The sequence below is a fragment of the Esox lucius genome, chromosome 15 (assembly GCF_011004845.1).
Source record: "Esox lucius isolate fEsoLuc1 chromosome 15, fEsoLuc1.pri, whole genome shotgun sequence".
In the NCBI taxonomy this organism is placed as follows: Eukaryota; Metazoa; Chordata; class Actinopteri; order Esociformes; family Esocidae; genus Esox; species Esox lucius.
Window position 1 is genome coordinate 3,783,821 of NC_047583.1, and position 22,377 is coordinate 3,806,197.

The 22,377-nt window shown below is 48.1% G+C and overlaps 1 protein-coding gene across 1 annotated transcript in view; it reads left to right on the forward strand.

Annotated features, from left to right (window-relative positions):
• The first annotated feature begins 483 nt into the window (after positions 1–483).
• Positions 484–22,377, forward strand: part of dync1h1 (dynein, cytoplasmic 1, heavy chain 1) — a 32,273-nt gene continuing 10,379 nt past the window's right edge. Inside the window, exons 1-51 of the mRNA XM_020054075.3 lie at positions 484–831; positions 3,180–3,267; positions 3,450–3,623; positions 3,744–3,999; positions 4,087–4,273; positions 4,585–4,856; positions 4,963–5,190; positions 5,334–6,410; positions 6,538–6,717; positions 7,106–7,255; positions 7,378–7,524; positions 7,645–7,785; positions 8,117–8,293; positions 8,405–8,515; positions 8,698–8,817; positions 8,927–9,166; positions 9,344–9,499; positions 9,644–9,757; positions 9,848–9,958; positions 10,058–10,267; positions 10,399–10,545; positions 10,743–10,909; positions 11,080–11,253; positions 11,368–11,722; positions 12,062–12,256; positions 12,360–12,642; positions 12,771–12,871; positions 12,978–13,137; positions 13,373–13,613; positions 13,990–14,173; positions 14,401–14,613; positions 14,885–15,123; positions 15,247–15,403; positions 15,492–15,719; positions 15,859–16,089; positions 16,501–16,641; positions 16,856–17,089; positions 17,374–17,580; positions 17,726–17,847; positions 17,980–18,145; positions 18,473–18,636; positions 18,925–19,054; positions 19,272–19,405; positions 19,517–19,631; positions 19,883–20,044; positions 20,151–20,365; positions 20,514–20,718; positions 20,907–21,080; positions 21,268–21,387; positions 21,550–21,670; positions 22,127–22,322. Of these exons, the coding sequence (XP_019909634.2) occupies positions 579–831; positions 3,180–3,267; positions 3,450–3,623; positions 3,744–3,999; positions 4,087–4,273; positions 4,585–4,856; positions 4,963–5,190; positions 5,334–6,410; positions 6,538–6,717; positions 7,106–7,255; positions 7,378–7,524; positions 7,645–7,785; positions 8,117–8,293; positions 8,405–8,515; positions 8,698–8,817; positions 8,927–9,166; positions 9,344–9,499; positions 9,644–9,757; positions 9,848–9,958; positions 10,058–10,267; positions 10,399–10,545; positions 10,743–10,909; positions 11,080–11,253; positions 11,368–11,722; positions 12,062–12,256; positions 12,360–12,642; positions 12,771–12,871; positions 12,978–13,137; positions 13,373–13,613; positions 13,990–14,173; positions 14,401–14,613; positions 14,885–15,123; positions 15,247–15,403; positions 15,492–15,719; positions 15,859–16,089; positions 16,501–16,641; positions 16,856–17,089; positions 17,374–17,580; positions 17,726–17,847; positions 17,980–18,145; positions 18,473–18,636; positions 18,925–19,054; positions 19,272–19,405; positions 19,517–19,631; positions 19,883–20,044; positions 20,151–20,365; positions 20,514–20,718; positions 20,907–21,080; positions 21,268–21,387; positions 21,550–21,670; positions 22,127–22,322 (10,073 nt within the window). The 5' untranslated portion in view covers positions 484–578. The remainder of the gene's footprint in view (positions 832–3,179; positions 3,268–3,449; positions 3,624–3,743; positions 4,000–4,086; positions 4,274–4,584; positions 4,857–4,962; positions 5,191–5,333; positions 6,411–6,537; positions 6,718–7,105; positions 7,256–7,377; positions 7,525–7,644; positions 7,786–8,116; positions 8,294–8,404; positions 8,516–8,697; positions 8,818–8,926; positions 9,167–9,343; positions 9,500–9,643; positions 9,758–9,847; positions 9,959–10,057; positions 10,268–10,398; positions 10,546–10,742; positions 10,910–11,079; positions 11,254–11,367; positions 11,723–12,061; positions 12,257–12,359; positions 12,643–12,770; positions 12,872–12,977; positions 13,138–13,372; positions 13,614–13,989; positions 14,174–14,400; positions 14,614–14,884; positions 15,124–15,246; positions 15,404–15,491; positions 15,720–15,858; positions 16,090–16,500; positions 16,642–16,855; positions 17,090–17,373; positions 17,581–17,725; positions 17,848–17,979; positions 18,146–18,472; positions 18,637–18,924; positions 19,055–19,271; positions 19,406–19,516; positions 19,632–19,882; positions 20,045–20,150; positions 20,366–20,513; positions 20,719–20,906; positions 21,081–21,267; positions 21,388–21,549; positions 21,671–22,126; positions 22,323–22,377) is intronic.

Here is a 22,377-nt window from a genome sequence, read left to right on the forward strand (position 1 = left end):
GTATATTAGTACATCCACGTGAAAATATGTGAAAAGACATTCAGAAAGAGCACATACGATGTAATAGGAGCATACATAAATATAAACCTGTCTAAAATGGTTTAATTAAAACGTTTTGCATACAACAGAATGATTTGAATAGCAACATTGCCCCCTCGTGGTACCATTTGTCAAAGGTTATTTCAGAAAATTAATTTTGAATGAAGTTCTATTGGCGAAATATAATGGATTGTTGTTCATAATATACTGTAACCGCCGTATGTATTTGAAGGTCACGTAATTGAATTTCAGAAATTAAATGTATCTAATAACTAATAGTTCTTACAGACAAACGTTGAAATGCTCTAAAAACATTTTAATGAATCGTTTATGAAACATATGCGTAGATCCCTTCACGTTTATCCTCTAGTACTACAAGTACCAGCATGCACTGCACTCCATGACAGGACGCGGCGCAAATTATTCCAGCTTACCACCACACTGTCTGACACATCACTCGTGGAAGTGCTTTGGTCAGGTTCCTCGTCTCTTTGTTCACTGTTAAGTCTGCGGCAGGTTGTTGTTCGTTTTTTCGAAAAATGTCCGACGGCGGCGGGGGCGACGACAGCTCCGGCACCATGGAGGTGTCTGCTGCCGTGCAAACCGTTGCTGATGCCGCGGTGCTGCAGAAGCATATTCGTAAACTTGTTCCTCTTCTCCTGGAAGATGGCGGTGAGGCTCCGGCCTCTTTGGAAACCGCCCTAGAAGAGAAGAGCTCTATAGAGCAGATGAGGAAGTTCCTCTCAGATCCCCAGATTCACACCATTCTGGTCGAGAGAAGCACTCTCAAAGGTTAGTGTGGTTAAAGCAACGTTACTAGCTAGCTATAACTACAGTATAATTAGCAGAAAATGGATAACACAATTATTCTGTAACTTTAGCTACGTTACAGCTAGTTCGTCGGAGTATCAAAAGATAAGCAGTGTTGCTGCTTTGGACATCCGATTCCCGTCAAAATGTTTACATAGCTAGGGTTTAATGTACATTTGCTATGATTTTAAAATTGTAGCATATTTTCCACGGAACTGAACATAGCCAGCTAGCGTCCGCTAATTACGGCTATCGGCCTTTTTTGGCAGTCCTCTCAAGTTCAGAATCTAAATGAAATGCACTGGAAGAAAAACGGTTCCGTTAGCCCACTTTTTTTACCCCTTTTTTTTATAGATGTGTATGGAGGTTTAAGTCCGGTTTCGCAGACAGGGATTAAGCCTAGTACTGTACAGGATACAAAAATCTAGTTCAATAGAAAACTCCATTGAGCTTGTTTTTTAGTCCTTGACTGGGCTTGATCTTTGTCTGAGAAACCGGCACTTATAGATTAGACTTGCGCGAAAGACCAGACATCACGTAATGTCTATGTGATCAGCCTTTTTCTTTACCAAGAAGGTGTGAATGGTAGCTAAAACGTTATAGTAAACACTTCAGAGAAGACTATGATCTGTCATTTGTAACCCATAGAAATGGAATATAACGTAATTAAACAAAATGCCAACGATGGCGGATAGTAGGGGGGGGTCATATTATTTTGGCTACGTCGCTAATCAACTAGCTGAAAATATTAATATTTACAGGGACATTTCAAAAATGCTAATTAATGACATGCTAGCTAACATTTTTATATCACTAATAATCACTAAACGTTGACGACTTGATCAAATGAGGACTCGTTACAAGAAGATATATTTCCAAAACTGCTGTTGGTTATAATAGGGGGTTCTACGCTAGTTATTTTCGTAGGAACGGAGGGACCAACCAGAGTTTGACTGCCAGGGGCAGATGTACAATGAAATGTTCCATTGATTCACTGCTGTGGTTGTTTTCTCATTTTGCGATCATGTGAATATTCGTTCTCTTGTCCATCTACCTACATTACTGTACTCCGACTGTGCCAAATAAAGAATATCACCAGCCCACACTTGCTCAGCCATGTTCGGATGTAACCTAGGCGTGGCAGGGCTGACAACCATCTCAATTGTCAGTGATAACTAGGACAGTATTAATTCATCACTCGAGGGATTTTGGTTAGGTACTCAAATATTCCGATAGGCTTGGTTGGAGTACGTAGATAGAATGTTAAGGTTTTATGTGAAAGCTGCAATGCAGTGTATCCATCTGCATCAGATTTATCACTAGCTGCAGTGCAGTCGAGTGACCTCATCTGGCCGAGAGGGTAGCGCCACAGCTTCGTCGTTAATGCGACGTCACGCCCTGCCACATAGGCCTTCAAACAAATACACGGAGTTATTTCAATTGTATTATTTTCTCGGCTCCTGATTGTCAGTCACTCTGCATTACAAAACCGTTATAGTCCCGGTTTTCAATTACTAAAATATGTTTGTATAATAAGTAACCGGCCGGCAGGCAAAGACGATACGTCGTTCTGACCATCGCTGTATTTGTGCTTGTTGTCTGGATTTGCCTTTTTAGCCTGTTTTCTATCATCTTTTTCAAAAGGAAAGTCAGTTACTTTTCAGGACTTTTCCCCTCAGGAATAATAAAACGGCATATCTCATGGCTCTCTAAAACAGCTATGGTAAACAATGTTATGGATCATCAAATCAAAAGAACATAATTTTATCAAATCGCAACGGATATTTCAGTGTCGTGACAATCGCAGAACTTGCAGCAGGGCTCGGCATTTAAGGGATATTTTACCCAAATTAAAAAGATATACCCTATAAGCAGTCCAGTGGACAAAGTATGACAGAATCAATACTTTGATTTCTTTTCCTGGGCCGATTTGTGACAGACGTGCTTAATAGTTTGGTAGACCACTCTTAAATAGTTTTGCTTATATGATGAAAACATGATGTGCAGAACATTTATAATATTTTTACCATGACCTTGTGGTAGTTGTGCAACTTCAATATAATATTCTGATAATATAAAGGCTATTTGTAAGTGGCAGTTGTTCCATCGCTGCATCATTGCAGTAATGGGGGAGACTTTTATGTTACAAGCAAGGCTTGAAATTAGTAAAAAATACAATGAAAACAATCAGTCAGTGTGTGGATTTTGCCCCCTTAAACACAGGATGCCATACACTGTTGCTACAGTGTTTGTCAATCAAATGTATTTTAGGTAATCCATATCCTGTTGCTCTTGTTCTTTTACTGACTGGCATTGTTTTGTCTTATCAGAGGATGTTGGGGACGAAGGAGAGGAAGAGAAGGAGTGTATCTCTTACAACATCAACATTGACATCCACTATGGGCTCAAGTCAAACAGGTAACCTGCATTTCCAGATTGCAATGACAAATCGTCATTACCTTTTAAATGAGTGTGCGACCGTCCTCTTTTACACGTCTTGCGTTGAACCCGGGACTACGACGGAGCGCCGTTCTGAACTACGTCAGCTGGCCTAAATTCCTGCTCCTTCTAATGATAACTGTGTTCATGAACTGTTTCAGTTTGGCTTTCATCAAGAGGACTGGAGTGATTGACGCTGACAAGCCCATATCAACACAGGTGCGCGTGTTGACTCTGAGCGAGGATTCTCCCTACGAGACCCTGCACTCTTTCATCAGCAATGCCGTTGCTCCTTTCTTCAAGTCTTACATACGGGAGTCTGGCAAAGCAGACAGGTAAATCAGAGCCTCGGCGGACTGACCATACATTTTTGTAACAGAACAATAAACGGGCCTCTCCTGCGTATCGAGAGTGTGTTAATAATTCTTCAATTCTTCGATTTTTTTGCAATCCAGGGATGGGGACAAGATGGCTCCCTCTGTGGAGAAGAAGATTGCCGAGCTGGAGATGGGTCTACTCCACCTACAGCAGAACATTGAGATCCCAGAGATCAGCCTCATCATCCACCCCATCATCCTAAACATCGCAAAGGCATGCTATGAGCGTGGTGAGAAGCCAAAGGTCACCGACTTTGGTGACAAAGTGGAGGACCCCACCTTCCTTAACCAGCTGCAGTCGGGGGTCAACCGTTGGATCCGGGAAATCCAGAAGGTAAGGGCGGAAACGGTGGATGTAGTAGACGAGTGCAGACTAGTTTGAAAGGCACACTCGTTTTGAGCACACTCCTCTACCTATCAGGTGACCAAGCTGGACCGCGACCCAGCCTCCGGGACAGCGCTGCAGGAAATCAGCTTCTGGCTGAACCTGGAGCGTGCCTTAAACCGCATCCAGGAGAAGAGGGAAAGCCCTGAGGTGCTGCTTACCCTGGACATCTTGAAGCACGGCAAGCGCTTCCACGCTACAGTCAGCTTTGACACTGACACCGGTGAGTTGTTCTCCATAGAACAATAAGCAAACGTTTGACTGATGACCTCTCACTTAATCTTCCGGTCAGTATACTGTAAATTAACTGAAACCTCACTACATTGTAAGTCTTTATTTTATTATACTTTGTTACTTTAATGGATCATTTATTTGGAGACTTAGTCATTTTTAAACTCTGTTAGCCCCAACTTAGTTTCTTCCTTATCTATCCATAACCTTTGGAAGCAGTTTCTTTATGTAGCGCATCTACTTATTGCTATCAGGAATTGTAAAAAGCTTTAACCTTTGAATGTTTTCCCCTGCATTTCCCAGGTCTGAAGCAGGCAGTGGAGACTGTCAACGACTACAACCCCCTGATGAAGGACTTTCCTTTAAACGACTTGCTGTCGGCCACTGAGTTGGACAAGATTCGCCTTGCGCTAGTGGCCATTTTCACTCATCTGAGGAAGATCCGTAACACCAAGTACCCCATCCAGCGGGCACTGAGGCTGGTGGAGGCAATCTCCCGAGACCTCAGCTCCCAGCTCCTCAAAGTGCTAGGTACCAGGAAGCTCATGCATGTGGCCTATGAGGAGTTTGAGAAGGTGGGTCTGCGGCTGCTACAATTGCTCCATTCCTGTGCTCTGTAGTCTTGTAGGCTTTAACAGTTAGATGGCATGAGTTCATAAGGGGATTCTGACGCCTTTGCAGGTGATGGTGGCTTGCTTCGAGGTCTTCCAAACCTGGGAGGATGAATACGAGAAGCTGCAGGTTCTGCTCAGAGACATTGTAAAGCGGAAGAGGGAGGAAAACCTAAAAATGGTCTGGCGCCTCAGTCCAGCACACCGCAAGCTCCAGGCCCGCCTGGACCACATGAGGCGCTTTCGCAGGCAACACGAGCAGTTGAGGGCGGTCATCGTCCGCGTACTCCGGCCTCAGGTAAGACCGACAAATTGGCCAATGGCTGAAGCTGGCGTCCATATTAAGATTGTTTTAGTCTAATGACTTGCTGGTTTTTAACTGTGTGTATCATGGTTCATTGCTTTTCAGTTTTTTATTCCTCTTTTCTTTGCCTTGTCAAGGTTTCTGCTGTGCCCCAGCATGCCCCAGGTGAAGTGGTGGAGCCCACTGAGATGAAGGTGGCTGAGGTGCTGTTTGACGCGGCGGATGCCAACGCCATCGAGGAGGTAAACCTGGCCTATGAGAACGTGAAGGAGGTGGACGGTCTGGACGTGTCCAAGGAGGGCATGGAGGCCTGGGAAGCAGCCATGAAGCGCTACGACGAGCGCATTGACCGCGTGGAGACGCGCATCACCGCTCGGCTTCGCGACCAACTTGGGACAGCCAAGAATGCCAATGAGATGTTCCGCATTTTCTCACGCTTCAACGCCCTTTTCGTGCGCCCCCACATCCGCGGCGCCATCCGGGAGTACCAGACGCAGCTCATCCAGCGTGTCAAGGATGACATCGAGTCACTGCACGACAAGTTCAAGGTGCAGTACCCGCAGAGCCAGTCGTGCAAGATGAGTCATGTGCGCGACCTGCCGCCTGTCTCGGGCTCCATCATCTGGGCCAAGCAGATCGACCGGCAACTGACCGCCTACATGAAGCGTGTGGAAGACGTACTGGGAAAAGGCTGGGAGAACCATGTGGAAGGCCTCAAGCTGAAGCAGGATGGTGACAGTTTCCGTGCCAAGCTCAACACCCAGGAGATCTTTGACGACTGGGCACGCAAGGTGCAGCAGCGCAACCTGGGTGTGTCAGGCCGCATCTTTACCATCGAGAGCAGCCGGGCCCGCGGACGCACGGGAAACATGCTGAAGCTCAAGGTCAACTTCCTGCCAGAGATCATTACGCTGTCCAAGGAGGTGCGTAACCTGAAGTGGCTGAGCTTCCGCGTGCCGCTGGCCATCGTCAACAAGGCGCACCAGGCCAATCAGCTCTACCCATTTGCCATATCTCTGATTGAGAGCGTGCGCACGTACGAGCGCACCTGTGAGAAGGTGGAGGAGCGCAACTCCATTTCACTGCTGGTGGCTGGTCTGAAGAAGGAGGTGCAGGCCCTGGTCACTGAAGGCATTGCCCTGGTCTGGGAGTCCTACAAATTGGACCCTTACGTCCAGCGTCTTGCAGAGACGGTCTTCAACTTCCAGGAGAAGGTCAGTGTTTAATGTTGGAAGTCACCTCACCAAAATTAGAATTCCCCTGTACCTGAATGCTTGAATCTCATTCATACATTCACCCCTGAACATGTAAGATTTTGTGTTTAACCCCTTTGTATTTCAGGTGGACGACCTCTTGCTCATTGAGGAGAAAATCGACTTGGAAGTGCGCTCTCTTGAGACCTGCATGTACGAACACAAGATCTTCACTGAGATCCTCAACCGTGTGCAGAAAGCTGTGGACGATCTCAACCTGCACTCCTACTCCAACCTGCCCATCTGGGTCAACAAGTTGGACATTGAGGTCTGTACGAAACCCTCACAACCCTGAATGCTTTTAAGTACGTAGAGTGACCGGAGAGTCCTCCGACTGCTTTGTGGTGCAGGTTGAATTCTCTCTTAACGGGGTCTGACTCAGGTGTTCCTATTTGAACTGAATAATTCAGTTACAAGTTGCCACTTTCTTTCATGGTTTTCTTTTATTTGATTTTTGTCCTGGAACATGACCAGTAGGGCCTTAAATATCAGCAGCTTTAATGTTCCTGCTGATCTCTGTTCAGTTGATTCCTAAGAGATGGGCACAGATATCTAGAAAATAAACTATTTTTCATGTAACCACCATCCCTCGTCCAGAATCTTTTGGTTTCTGCCGGTCTAAACGTGTTCATTAACACACCTTTCCATGCGTCTAGATTGAGAGGATCCTGGGTGTACGGCTGCAGGCAGGGCTTCGGGCCTGGACCCAGGTCCTCCGTGGACAGATGGAGGACAAGGCTGATGTGGACATGGACACTGAGGCCCCACAAGTCAGCCACAAGCCTGGAGGGGAGCCCAAGATCAAGGTAAGGGCTCTGGGACTGCAGTAGGGGAATCTATTGACAATAATTCAACTCATGTCGTCTTTGAAAAGCCATAAATTGCGGCAAATTAAGTTTAAACTTCTTTTGCTTTTTGTTCTCCGAAGAACGTTGTGCACGAGCTGAGGATTACCAACCAAGTGATATACCTGAACCCGCCCATTGAAGATTGTCGCTACAAACTCTACCAGGAGATGTTTGCGTGGAAGATGGTTATCCTTTCTCTGCCCAGAATCCAGAGTCAGAGATACCAGGTCTGGAGGCAGATACCTTTTTTGTATGCATTACATGAAATGATAACACCAAGCTAGCGTGGTTGGTACAAGTACATGGGTGTTTTGGTGTAGGTTGCTGAATTGATGTGTCGGCATTAGGTTGGTGTCCACTATGAGCTGTCTGAGGAGGAGAAGTTCTACAGGAATGCCTTGACCCGAATGCCCGACGGCCCGGCTGCCCTGGAGGAGGCTTACAACTCCGTCAAAGACAATGTCAACGAGGTGGAGCAGTATGTCAAGGTACAAGATTAATCATTTTACAATGAAAAGGAACAACATGATGTCCATGAAATGCTTAGCTTAACAGGTTAGCAATTTGAACAAATGATGCTAGCTTTTGTGACATAACTTTCCAAATACTGTTCATTGGTGCACATAACACCTTAGTTACTTGTGAAAGACTTGTGAACTTATACATTATATTCAGATCTATGGTTTCAAATTCTTAACACATTTGTAGGTACGTTCTTAATTGATTTTCTTGATACCTTTTTCTTTTTTTAAGTTACTGTTGTTAAGATTCACCCCAAGATGGTTTTCACTGCATCTGTCGGTTCTGTCTCTTGTGTAGGTGTGGCTGCAGTATCAGTGCCTGTGGGACATGCAGGCAGAGAACATCTACAACCGCCTGGGGGAGGACCTGACCAAGTGGCAGGCCTTGCTGGTCCAGATCCGCAAAGCCAGGGGCACATTTGACAATGCAGAGACCAAGAAGGAGTTTGGGCCAGTGGTCATCGACTATGGCAAGGTACCACGTCTGAATGCTTTTCCATTCTGTTGTGTGCACACGCTACATGTATTAATGCCCAGAAATGTGTAAATGCCTGTAGGTTAAGTGCCCTACTTTGTTCTGCTCCAGGTCCAGTCCAAGGTGAACTTAAAGTATGACTCCTGGCACAAAGAGGTTCTCAGCAGGTTCGGCCAAATGCTGGGCAACAATATGCAGGACTTCCATTCCCAGATCTCCAAGGTAAAGCATCTTCTAAGAGAAACCCTTTTAATTGTGGTAGTGTTGGTATTATCCATTAGCAGTACTAGCATAAAAGTAAGACTCCATGCCCGCTATATTGCTAGGTTTGCTAATGGTGTTGTAGTGTGACTATTTGACTTTATCTGTTTTCAACTTAACGGTCTTTGTCCATGTCACTTTAGTCTCGCCAAGAGCTGGAGCAGCACTCTGTAGACACGGCCAGCACCTCAGACGCTGTGACCTTCATCACCTACGTCCAGACACTCAAACGCAAGATCAAGCAGTTTGAGAAGAATGTGGACGTGAGTGTAGTCAAAATGGCCATGAGATCCTCGCCTGCTGTGATATCATTGTTTTAATCACGGGTGAGAAGATTGATGCCTTCTAAATTCCAGTTTTTCTTCTCCACAGCTTTTCCGAAATGGGCAGAGGCTTCTTGAGAAACAGCGTTTCCAGTTCCCGCCTTCGTGGCTGTACATTGACAACATCGAGGGTGAGTGGGGTGCCTTCAGCGACATCATGAAGCGAAAGGACACCGCTATCCAGCAGCAGGTGGCCAACTTGCAGATGAAGATCGTCCAAGAAGATCGTGCTGTGGAGGGACGAACCATTGATCTGCTCGCCGACTGGGAGAAGACTAAACCAGTGGCTGTAAGAGGAAAAAGCCAGAAAGGCATTACTGATTTTTGGGAACGACTAAGATTAAATAAATGTGATGTTTGCATAACTCCGATAAATTTTCTGTGACGAGGATCATAGGGCAGCTTTGTTATCTTACGGTTTGTATTTTCTGGGCAACTATAAACTGATCGGTGTGTTGGTCCGTAGGGAGCTCTGCGTCCAGAAGAGGCCCTTCAGTCTCTCACCATCTACGAGGGCAAGTTTAGCCGACTGAAGGACGACCGGGATAAGTGCTCCCGTGCCAAAGAGGCCCTGGAGCTGACCGACACGGGCCTGCTGAGTGGCAGTGAAGAAAGAGTTCAGGTACGGTTGTCTTTTTGAACTGGTCTTATCGGCAGCTAGCTCTACAGTTGAACTGGTGGTGTTCCAATCTCAGATTTCCTATCTGTGGTGCCTTGGGCATTTTATTTTAGCAGGACATGTACCAAGTCTTTCTATGTGCTTTAGGTGGCGCTGGAAGAGCTGCAGGACTTGAAGGGGGTGTGGTCAGAGTTGTCCAAGGTGTGGGAGCAGATTGACCAGGCCAAGGAGCAGCCCTGGGTTTCTGTTCAGCCGCGCAAAGTAAGCGATTCTTTGTCTTATGTTTCCGGCTACTAAACTGTATGGCCCTGTCTGATTTAATCTAATGGGTATTATTTATTTTTATTTCAGCTGCGTCAGAGTTTGGACGGCCTGCTGAACCAGCTTAAGAACTTCCCAGCTAGACTGAGACAGTATGCGTCCTATGAGTACGTCCAGAGGCTCCTCAAGGGCTATATGAAGGTAAGGAACACAGTTTGCCTGAACGTCTGATCACTTCAGCCAACCCAAACCAGGTTACCTGTACCATCACTAAACTGTCCTGGCCATGTCTCCTCTCAGGTCAACATGCTGGTGATCGAACTGAAGTCGGAAGCCCTGAAGGACCGCCACTGGAAGCAGTTGATGAAGCGTCTGCATGTGAACTGGGTGCTGTCAGAGCTGACCTTGGGTCAGATCTGGGACGTTGACCTGCAGAAGAATGAGATGGTGGTGAAAGATGTTCTTCTGGTTGCCCAGGGAGAGATGGCTCTGGAGGAGTTCCTCAAACAGGTAACTATAGCCTCAAACTTCAGGAGAGCTCCGCTGGTGGTGATTGGTGTTCATTTGTGTGCAACAATTTCACAACACAAATTAGTTGGTGTACTAAGGGATCAATTGTTTTTCTCATCGGTCCACAACAGATCCGTGAGGTCTGGAACGCCTATGAGTTGGACCTGATAAACTACCAGAACAAGTGCCGTCTGATCCGTGGCTGGGATGACCTCTTCAACAAGGTCAAGGAGCACATCAACAGCGTGTCGGCAATGAAGCTGTCGCCTTATTACAAGGTAGGTGGATGTTTCAAATGAAAGGGGTGCCTACAATCGATTTTGTGGTCTCTACTCAATATGAAGACACAGCCTTGGTATGGAATGTGCTCCCCAGGTGTTGGGATCTCAGATTTCTTGCAGGACAGCGTTAGAACCATTACACAGAATACTCCTAGTCTTTGTGCAGCGTTAATGGTTCTCTCCATGCTTCGCAGGTCTTTGAGGAGGATGCTCTGAGCTGGGAGGATAAGCTGAATCGTATCATGGCCCTGTTCGACGTGTGGATTGACGTCCAGCGCCGCTGGGTTTACCTGGAGGGCATCTTCACCGGCAGCGCTGACATCAAACACTTACTGCCCGTGGAGACCCAGAGGTTCTCAAGGTAAGGTCTTCTTCCTTTGTTCTGACCTCCAGTTCCTTGCCACTGTCACAATGTACTTGTCCTTTTGAAATTCCTTTGTCACCTGTGGTTGGGAATGGGTTAGATAATTGTGTCTATAATAAAACATGTGGTTTTACCATTAATTAACCTTCTCTTTATCTCATGTATAGCATCAGCACAGAGTTCCTGGCTCTTATGAAGAAGGTGACAAAGAGTCCCCTGGTGATGGATGTGCTGAACATCCAAGGGGTGCAAAGGTCTTTGGAGAGGCTTGCTGACCTGCTGGGAAAGATCCAGAAGGCCCTGGGAGAGTACCTGGAAAGGGAAAGGTCCTCGTTCCCCAGGTAAGACTTATCTCTAATGCAAGCATCTGCCAATGGATGAAGGAATAATTACTAATGCATGATTCTGTTTATGTCAGTAAGCATGTTCAAGTTACACTAAATTCTCTCTACCAGGTTCTACTTTGTTGGTGACGAAGACTTACTGGAAATCATCGGAAACAGCAAGAATGTGGCCAAGCTACAAAAACACTTTAAGAAGATGTTCGCTGGCGTCTCCAGCATCTTGCTGAACGAGGAAAACACAGTGGTGCTGGGCATCTCATCCCGTGAGGGAGAGGAGGTCCTCTACAAGACCCCAGTGGACCTTCTGGAGCACCCTAAGATCAACGACTGGTTGACCCTGGTAGAGAAGGAGATGAGGGTCACGCTGGCGAAGCTGCTGGCTGAATCAGTCACAGAGGTGGGCTCTTTCAACAAAGGCAACACCATCGATCTCAGCAAATACATCGACTGGATCGACCGATACCAGGTACGGAGTGTTGCACTGGGGAGTTGTTTATCCACTGGATTTATTTTTGTTGGTTTGGTCACCAATCAAATACTGTTTCTGTTGTAATGTGATTCACCAAATCAGCAATGGCTAAATAGATAGATAGGTTCTACAACCCACTTTAGGAATAAACCGTATAAATTGGTGATTCCATTGATTTTATTTTTTATAAAGCCCTTTCACATCTGCTTTTCAAACATTAGTTACCAGATTGGTATCTAACCAGTAATCCCTGTTAACAGCATCTAGGTTTATTGTCGTTCGATGAATCTTATAACCACTTTCACAAGTTCCAACCTTTCTGTCTGGTGACTGCAGGCTCAGCTGGTGGTGCTATCGGCTCAGATTGACTGGTCGGAGAAAGTGGACGCAGCTCTGACCACCATCTCGGGGGGCGGGGACATGTCGCCCTTGTCCAGTGTGCTGACCAACGTGGAGGCCACCCTGAACGTGCTGGCTGACACCGTGCTGATGGAGCAGCCCCCACTACGCAGGAGGAAGTTGGAACATCTGGTGGGTCAAAGACGACATGTTGCCAGATGTTCTGGACAAGCTTTTTAGAAGACCCCCTCAAACAGCTGATAAAGGTTCTAATGCCGGTTCTAATTTCCTGCAGATCACTGAGCTAGTCCACCAGAGGGATGTGACCAGACAGCTGATCAAGAACAAGGTCGACAACCCCAAGTCGTTCGAGTGGCTCAGCCAAATGCGCTTCTACTTCGACCCCAAGCAGACGGACGTGCTGCAGCAGCTGTCCATTCAGATGGCCAACGCCAAGTTCAACTACGGCTTTGAGTACCTGGGAGTGCAGGACAAGCTGGTCCAGACCCCCCTGACTGACCGCTGCTATCTGACCATGACCCAGGCCCTGGAGGCCCGGTTCGGTGGAGCCCCCTTCGGTATGTCACACGCCAGGCTCCATGTAGTGGACAACATACTGGTTCCGTTTTTAAAGTGGCTGCAATCTTTGCCAAAGTCGTTGCAGTTTTGTAGCATTTCTTCTGTAGTCACCACTTCTTATGTTCAGGACCCGCTGGAACCGGAAAGACTGAATCGGTGAAGGCTCTGGGTCACCAGCTGGGACGCTTCGTCCTGGTCTTCAACTGCGATGAAACCTTTGACTTCCAGGTATACTACTACTCACCGTTTGATTTGGGAGGCTGGTCTTGGTTTGACGTTAACCAGGCAAGTTATATTAAGTGTGAGTTAAGGAGAGCTGATTCTCTGTCTGCAGGCGATGGGTCGTATCTTTGTGGGCTTGTGCCAGGTGGGCGCCTGGGGCTGCTTTGACGAGTTCAATCGTCTGGAGGAGAGGATGCTGTCGGCTGTCTCCCAGCAGGTCCAGTTCATCCAGGTGGCCTTGAGGGAACACAGCAACCCCAACCGAGACCGCAGTACGTATCTCCACGCTTCTGAGAATCTTCTTTAGTTGTTAGTACATGCAAATATTTGGGGAGGGCATATGTTTTTTTAAAGATTTTTTTTTGAAACATCCGATTTTTTTTTAATTGATTTTGGAATTATCGCAAATCCAGCATGTTTCTATCTAGTGTTTCTCTTTGTCCATCACGCACCTTCACCTGATGTTTTACTGTGAGCTAAACCGTCGCTGTTCCTGCCCTCCGCCAGGCGCTCCTGTCACTTGCGAGCTGCTCAACAAGCAGGTGAAGGTCAGCCCCGACATGGCCATCTTCATCACCATGAACCCCGGCTATGCAGGTCGCTCCAACCTGCCCGACAATCTGAAGAAGCTGTTCCGCTCCCTGGCCATGACTAAGCCGGACCGCCAGCTTATCGCCCAGGTCATGCTGTACTCGCAGGGCTTCCGAACCGCCGAAATCCTGGCCAAGAAGATTGTGCCCTTCTTCAAGTATGTACTGTACATCAAGGACTCAAAGGAGGGAATAGTAGAGCGCTGTTAGACTGGCAGAGAGGGCTGCTGTCATTCCCATGTAGTGACACGCCTGTAATTCATGAGAGAATTTCCCTGTCATCTAGTAAATTGGAACTAGTGTCATGATGCAGCTAATGTCTCGAGTTGGTCGGATAAGTGGAAGGACATAAATACTAACATATGACTGAAACAATTTTAAGTAATGTCTCTGCATCTTACCAATAATGTTTGAGAACTGTTGGAGATCAGATAATGTGAAAGAAATCACGCATACCAGCTTTATTCCCCCCCAGAAGCCCCAGTCTCTTCGCCTGGATGTTTGTTGACTGAAATAATAATTTCTCTACTGCAGGCTGTGTGATGAGCAGCTGTCCTCCCAGAGTCACTATGACTTTGGCCTGAGAGCCCTCAAGAGTGTACTGGTCAGCGCTGGTAACGTGAAGCGGGAGCGCATCCAGAAGATCAAGAGGGATAAACGGGAGCGGGGCGAGAACGTGGACGAGAACGAGATCGCGGAGAACCTCCCCGAACAGGAGGTGAAGGAATTGAAGGATCTGTATTTGTTTTCCTCTCCTTTTGGGTTTTCTCAATTCATCAATACGCTCAAAACATATAGACGCAATACACTCGAAGTGGCATGACCATAAACTAATACCACAATCTATTTTTACACTAGTCCCTCCTACCCAAAATCTGAAGGCTAAAAAGTCTGAAGGCTAAAAAGGAATGATGCTCAACCTCTTTTTTTTTTTCTTGTGTTTAGATCCTGATCCAGAGTGTGTGTGAGACCATGGTGCCCAAGTTGGTTGCCGAGGACATCCCCCTGCTGTTCAGCCTGCTGTCTGACGTCTTCCCTGGTGTTCAGTACATGCGCGGCGAGATGACGGCGCTGCGCGAGGAGCTGCGTAAGGTCTGTGCCGAGATGTTCCTAACCTATGGAGATGGAGACGACGTTGGCAGCATGTGGGTGGAGAAGGTACGTAAGGCTGCTCTGGTGGATGTAATCCTTTAACAGTAAACATTAACTGAGGAAAAAAATGGCATTGGTGGCAGATGTACCTATTGTGTTCCCTCTATAACTTTGTTCTCTTACTGGAAGGGAATCGCTAACATGGCATTGATGACTCTTTCAGATTTTCTGGTTTGTCTGGTTGTGATTGATGTAAAGTCTTGATACTGGAGATGTTAGCTAGTTCTGCATACTGTACATATACTCAGGATTAATGAACCATTTTGTTATCATGCAGGTGCTCCAACTCTACCAGATCACCCAGATCAACCATGGCCTGATGATGGTCGGTCCCTCTGGCAGTGGTAAGACCATGGCCTGGAGGGTGCTGCTCAAGGCCCTGGAGCGCCTGGAGGGCACAGAGGGTGTGGCCCACATCATTGACCCCAAGGCCATCAGCAAGGACCACCTGTACGGAACCCTGGACCCCAACACCCGCGAGTGGACCGACGGGCTCTTCACGCATGTACTCAGGAAGTATGTTTGTTTGGCTGGGTTGTGTTGTTTGAGTAATTCCAATTAAACATGGTCCCCCTTTTCCTCTCTTCAGGTGTGTGGGTGGTTGGATCCAGGTAATTAATTGAGCTGTTTCTTTCCCAGGATTATTGACAATGTGAGAGGCGAGTTGCAGAAACGCCAGTGGATCATTTTCGATGGCGACGTGGACCCGGAGTGGGTGGAGAACCTCAACTCTGTGCTGGACGACAACAAGCTGCTCACCCTGCCCAACGGAGAGCGTCTCAGCCTTCCGCCAAATGTATGTCATTCCCCTCGAGCCACCCATCCGTCCCGGGTGCTGTGTGTTGAGACGTGCTCCGCCAACATTGTGATGTGGTTGGTTGCAGGTGCGCATCATGTTCGAGGTGCAGGACCTGAAGTACGCCACCCTGGCTACAGTGTCCCGCTGTGGCATGGTGTGGTTCAGCGAGGACGTGCTCAGCACCGACATGATCTTCAACCACTTCCTGGCGCGCCTGCGGAGCATCCCACTGGACGAGGGTGAGGACGAGGCTTTCCGCATTCACAAGACCACGGAGGACGAGGGCGAGGAGACTGCCTCCCCGATGCTGCAGGTTGGTACCGTAGCTCCCGGGATGGGGTTGAGTACTGGGACAGAGCGTTTTGTCAGGCTTTGCGGTTGGGGTTCTCTGGTTTTAGGGGGCTGGAAATCATTGATTCAGACTGGACCGTTGTCCCTTATGTCCTCCACAGATCCAGAGGGACGCCGCGTCCATCCTGCAGCCCTACTTCACCTCCACCGGCTTGGTGATCAAGGCCCTGGAGCACGCCTCCAAGATGGAGCACATCATGGACTTCACGCGCCTGCGCTGCTTAGGGTCCCTGTTCTCCATGCTGCACCAGGCCTGTCGCAACGTGGCCCTCTACAACAACAACCACTCTGACTTCCCCATGCCCATCGACCAGCTGGAGAGATACATGCAGGTCAGTCCGCAGCGCTGCGGCGCCCCCTAGGCCTGGGAGACCAGATGGTGTCCCTCAGGGCTTAATGTCGAGTCTCTTTCAATTCATTTAATTTTAGGATATATTTTAATATTACAGTTTGAGGTTGAGCAAGTGTATCCTATTTAAGTGAAGATCTTTCACCTTACTTCCTGGGTTGAACAAGTTGAATTGGAATTATCCTTGGATTTTTCTGGTCAGACTGACAATTTATTTCAAAGAAGTGCAAGAAAACATTGCACTAAGCAGCATCTTTCCTCGTACACTAAGCAACTGTTTATATAAAGAAAAACTTCTACTGCACTTGATTGGTATTTTATTTAACTTCAACTATTTAAAATGGTATGTGGGTTTTATGGATGTTAACCACGTTTCTGCCTGGTGGCTCTGCAGCGGTACCTGATCTATGCCGTGCTGTGGTCCTTCTCGGGCGATGGCCGGCTGAAGATTCGCGGCGAGCTGGGCGAGTACATCCGTCGCATCACCACTGTGCCCCTGCCCTCTGCGCCCAACGTGCCCATCATCGACTACGAGGTAGGGATGGATAAGCCTCTTGACTGGAATCAGTCCATGTGAAAACTGTCATCAGCTGAGACATCACAAAAGAAGGCCAGAAAACATTTGCTCCACCTTATTGTCTAGTCCTGTGCTACAAATGTAGTATTTCTATGAACTAGGGAAACCCTGTCCCCCATTTTGTGTTCCACTCCAACCATCCACGACCGTCTTTTCTCCCGCCCCCCGTCAGGTGAACATCTCTGGTGAGTGGCAGTCATGGCAGGGCAAGGTGCCCCAGATCGAGGTGGAGACCCACAAGGTGGCTAGCCCGGACGTGGTGGTGCCCACCCTGGACACGGTGCGCCACGAGGCCTTGCTCTACACCTGGCTGGCTGAGCATAAGCCCCTGGTCCTCTGTGGCCCGCCTGGTTCCGGTAAAACCATGACCCTGTTCAGTGCCCTGCGAGCCTTGCCGGACATGGAGGTGAGTGGGGACCCATCCGAAATGTTTATTTACCATTGTTTTGGCATTCGATCAGTAGGTGGCATCTAGTTTTAAGCGGTCGTGGTCTGAATGTTCATGTTTTATTGTGCTGGATTGGAACAAAAGCAGCACACCCTGTGTCTTGTCAGGACACGCTGCACTAGCATGACATTTCAAATGTATAACCAATCAATTGGTGGTACCACAAGAACACTCCAGTGTCCATAGAGTAATTCATACTTATTAGTTTGCACGCCAAACTGAATGTACCTATTTACTTCCAGGTTGTGGGTTTGAACTTCTCCAGCGCCACCACCCCAGAGCTGCTGTTGAAGACCTTTGACCACTACTGCGAGTACCGGCGCACGCCCAACGGTGTCGTGCTGGCCCCCGTTCAGTTGGGCAAGTGGCTGGTTCTCTTCTGTGACGAGATCAATCTGCCCGACATGGACAAGTACGGCACCCAGAGAGTCATCACCTTCCTCAGACAGGTGAGGCGCCTTGGAGAATCAGCGAAATACATTTTGGATGAAGCGTTTTCACTTCACGCAGCCTTAAGCAGACAACGTGTTCTGAGATAAAACGGGGCATTTTTCTGCTGGCTAGTGAGCACATCTTTCTGTTTTATCCCTGCAGATGGTGGAGCATGGTGGGTTCTACCGCACTTCAGACCAGACCTGGGTCAAGCTGGAGAGGATCCAGTTTGTGGGGGCCTGTAACCCACCCACAGACCCTGGCAGGAAGCCCCTGACCCACAGGTACACTTTCAACCTGCTGCACAGTGAATTGGAATTCAACCAATTTGAATAGATTTCAATGGGACTCTGTGGTTGATTGGGAACTCTCTGTGTATGGCTCTCCGGTTAATGGGCAACTCTCTGTGTTCGTAGGTTCCTTCGCCACGTGCCGGTGGTGTATGTGGACTACCCAGGCCCCGCCTCCCTCACCCAGATCTATGGCACCTTCAACCGAGCCATGCTGCGCCTCATCCCCTCCTTGCGGACCTTCGCCGAGCCTCTCACTGCCGCCATGGTTGAGTTCTACACCATGTCCCAGGTAGGATGCCAGACAGAGATACAGACACTGTTGTAGTATTAACCTGCAGTAACTTTGAATGGTGCCTGTTAGCAGCAGTTGTGGTATCAGCAGTTATCTGAAGGATACTACCCCCTGAATGTCTTGTACAGGAGATATGTGGAAATCCCTCCCAGTCGCTTCTTTCCATATTGTACACAAAAGTTGGGCCACATTGTTGCTAACTTCCAAATGTTATGGTTTCTGTCGGCGAGATGACACAAATCTTAGACCGGGCTAGATTTGCAATGCGTCGTACGTGGAGCTGACCACTGTTCTCACCGACCTTCCGCCTCTTGTCAACCACAGGAGCGTTTCACCCAGGACACCCAGCCACATTACATCTACTCTCCACGTGAGATGAGTCGCTGGGTGAGGGGCATCTTTGAAGCCCTGCGCCCCCTGGAGACGCTCCCCGTGGAGGGTCTCATCCGCATCTGGGCTCACGAGGCCCTGCGCCTCTTCCAGGACAGGTAAGAGTTCGCTGCATAGGAAAGTAGCCAAACTATCCCCCCCACTACCCTATAATTTTCACAGGGAAAAGATTATAAGAATTCAATATGAACTTTTACTCAAACCCATATGAGGGAATAAAGAAGATATTGGTTTGCAATTTACAGTAACTCGACAAGTGCTTTCCAAACACAGGTTCCTTTTTTCAAGCCATAACCCAAACCCTGAGTGTGACATGAATGAGAGAAGTGAGATTCAATTGTATTGAGTTGGGCAGTTGTCCTGACTGTCACCTCTCTCCTGTACAGGCTGGTGGAGGATGAGGAGCGACGCTGGACAGATGAAAATATCGACATGGTGGCTCTGAAGCACTTCCCTAACATCGACCGTGAAAAGGCCCTCAACAGGCCCATCCTGTACAGCAACTGGCTCTCCAAGGTACTCTTCTACCCCAGAAACTCTGTAACGTTCTTCTGCGTGTACAGAAGCAATATGATGGTGTTATATTTCATTGTTTTATTAATTTAATTCCTCATGACGACCGTATGCTGGCATGAATGTAGAGCCAGTAGTTCTAAAATCGGTGTTAAGAAATGCTGTGTCCATTGTAAGACGTTTTATTAGTTGTGTGTTAACGGTCATGTCCGCCTCTCAGGATTACATCCCAGTAGAACAGGAGGAGCTGAGAGACTACGTCAAGGCCCGTCTTAGGGTCTTCTACGAGGAGGAACTGGATGTACCGCTGGTGCTCTTCAACGAGGTTCTAGACCATGTCCTCCGAATCGACCGGTGAGGAAAACATTATTCGCTGTTGAAGAACTTTGTGTGTGGTTACGCTTGAGGGGTTTTGTTGACTGATTTATTACTTGACCGTTAATATTGTTTCATTATCATTTCCAGAATCTTCCGTCAGCCCCAGGGTCATCTCCTGCTTATTGGAGTCAGCGGAGCTGGAAAGACCACTCTGTCTCGCTTTGTGGCCTGGATGAACGGTCTGAGTGTCTATCAGATCAAGGTGAGTCAGATGGCTAAAACCGACAAACTTGACTGTGCTCTTATAAATATAGCCATTTAAAACTACCTGGACGTCATATTGCAACACCAACACAAAACAAACGTTACGGGTGGGGAAAAATAGTGCTTTCGACTTAAGGGTGTTTAGGTCTGTGTGGAATTCAGTCAAACAAATCCTTATTGGAACTAGTTAATACTTGAGTTCGGCGGTTGAATCAGGTGCTGAACATATTGTACCCCGTCCATCTTCAGGTTCACCGGAGGTACACGGGCGACGACTTTGACGAGGACCTGCGGACGGTGCTGCGCCGCTCCGGCTGCAAGAACGAGAAGATCGCCTTCATCATGGACGAGTCCAACGTGCTGGACTCTGGCTTCCTGGAGCGCATGAATACCCTGCTGGCCAACGGAGAGGTGACGAACGATAGCGTCTTTCTGGGTCACGTCGTAAAACGGTCCAAGGTGAAAAGACGCCGCCTCCTCGCTGTGTAACACCACTATGTAACACGCATTTTCCCAGGTGCCCGGGCTGTTTGAGGGCGATGAGTACGCCGCCCTGATGACCCAGTGCAAGGAGGGAGCCCAGAAGGAGGGCATGATGCTGGACACACACGAGGAGCTCTACAAGTGGTTTACCAGCCAGGTCATCAGGAACCTGCACGTGGTCTTCACCATGAACCCCTCGTCCGAGGGCCTGAAGGATCGCGCCGCAACTTCCCCTGCTCTGTTCAACAGGTGGGGCCTCCCGTGCACAGCCAGAGGACAATCCGGCGCTGGTCTCGCCAGGACAAAGAATCAAACGTGTTGAAATGTCTTTGATTCGGGGCCTTGAATGTAAGATTACATTTGACTTGCTAACTTCTTTTCTCCCCACCGTCCCCAGGTGTGTGTTGAACTGGTTCGGAGACTGGTCCACTGAGGCCCTCTTCCAAGTGGGAAAGGAGTTCACCATCAAACTGGACTTGGAGAAGCCCAACTACAAGGTGCCGGACTACATGCCGGTGGTGTATGACAAGCTGCCTCAGCCACCCTCCCACAGAGAGGCCATCGTCAATGGCTGTGTGTTCGTCCACCAGACCCTTCACCAGGTGAAGACTCGCTCTTTGGTTATTCTGGGATTTTCCCCAATGGAGTAATCGGGCAAAATCCTCAGACGCAATCGGTTAAATGGTCAAAAGTAAACACGAATGTGAAAGCCTCGCTAATCCCTGTTAGTGTGAGCCTGGTTCTTGTCAGTCCGCGGACTCACATTTCCAACTGTTGTGTTGGTTGTCAGGCTAACAGCCGGCTTTCCAAGCGTGGCGGACGCACCATGGCCATCACCCCTCGCCACTACCTGGACTTCATCAACCACTACGCCGACCTGTTCAACGAGAAGCGCAGCGAACTGGAGGAGCAGCAGATGCATCTCAACGTGGGCCTGAGGAAGATCAAGGAGACCGTGGACCAGGTAATGCTTTGAGCCAAAACGGATTCTCTTCCGTAGCAGACATGTAACACTGGACCTGAGTGAGGTAGCTAGCTAGCGCAGGTGGTCTTTGTTTTTGTCAGGATTGTTATAGATTTGATGGGGTTTGATGAACGTTCACTGCTCATTCCACTTGCTTGGTACCACTTTATCTCCATGTGATTTGTAGGTGGAGGAGCTGCGGCGCGATTTGAGGATCAAGAGTCAAGAGCTGGAGGTGAAGAACGCGGCTGCCAACGACAAGCTGAAGAAGATGGTCAAAGACCAGCAGGAGGCTGAGAAGAAGAAGGTAGAACACTAAACACTGGCGGTCCGGAACATTAGTGACTTGAGGCCTGATGTGGCCCGGGTGCCGGGACTTTCACATCCCTGCTGTGTACCAGTCTCTGTGGAAGAAGATGGTGGATGTGTCCAGTGGTTGTTTTGAACCTGTTTCCATGGTGATTTCTAGGTGATGAGTCAGGAGATCCAGGAGTCCGTGTATAGGCAACAGGAGAAGATCAAAGACAAACAGCTGAGTGTGAAGGAAGACTTGGATAAAGTGGAGCCGGCGGTTATTGAGGCCCAGAATGGTGGGTCTCTTATCAGTTGTTTTTGGTAGTTTGAAATAATTAGATTTCTTGGACATCTGATAGTAACATGCTTTAATCAGACATTTTGACAATTTTAACTTCAATAATAATGTTCACCCTGGCAATACATATATTAACCAGAAACCATCAAAATTATAAAGAAAAGGGCCAAAGACATGTTTCCATTGGGATTAACATCATATTTGGGGATGTTCTTATTTTCATTTTCCCTGTTGAATAATTGCATCCCGAAATTATAGATTCCCAACTGACAGAAACAACATCTCTCTGAGCAGCTGAATTAGATTGTCTCCATCATGTTTTCATCCTAGGCTGTTTTTTGTCCTGTTTCGTTATATCTCCTGCTAACGTCTCCCCTTCACTTATCGCTTTCTTCCCTCGGTTTTCGACTGCCCCCCCCCACCCCTACTTGCGCCCTTTTCTGTCCGTGGTCAGCTGTAAAGTCGATTAAGAAGCAGCACCTGGTGGAGGTGCGTTCCATGGCCAACCCGCCCGCGGCGGTCAAGCTGGCCCTGGAGTCGATCTGCCTGCTGCTGGGTGAGAGCACCACGGACTGGAAGCAGATCCGCTCCATCATCATGAGGGAGAACTTTATCCCCACCATTGTCAACTTCTCTGCCGACGAGATCAGGTGAATGTCTGTGATTTGTTGGAGAGGGAGAGGTGGCAGAGGTAGGGTTTGGGCA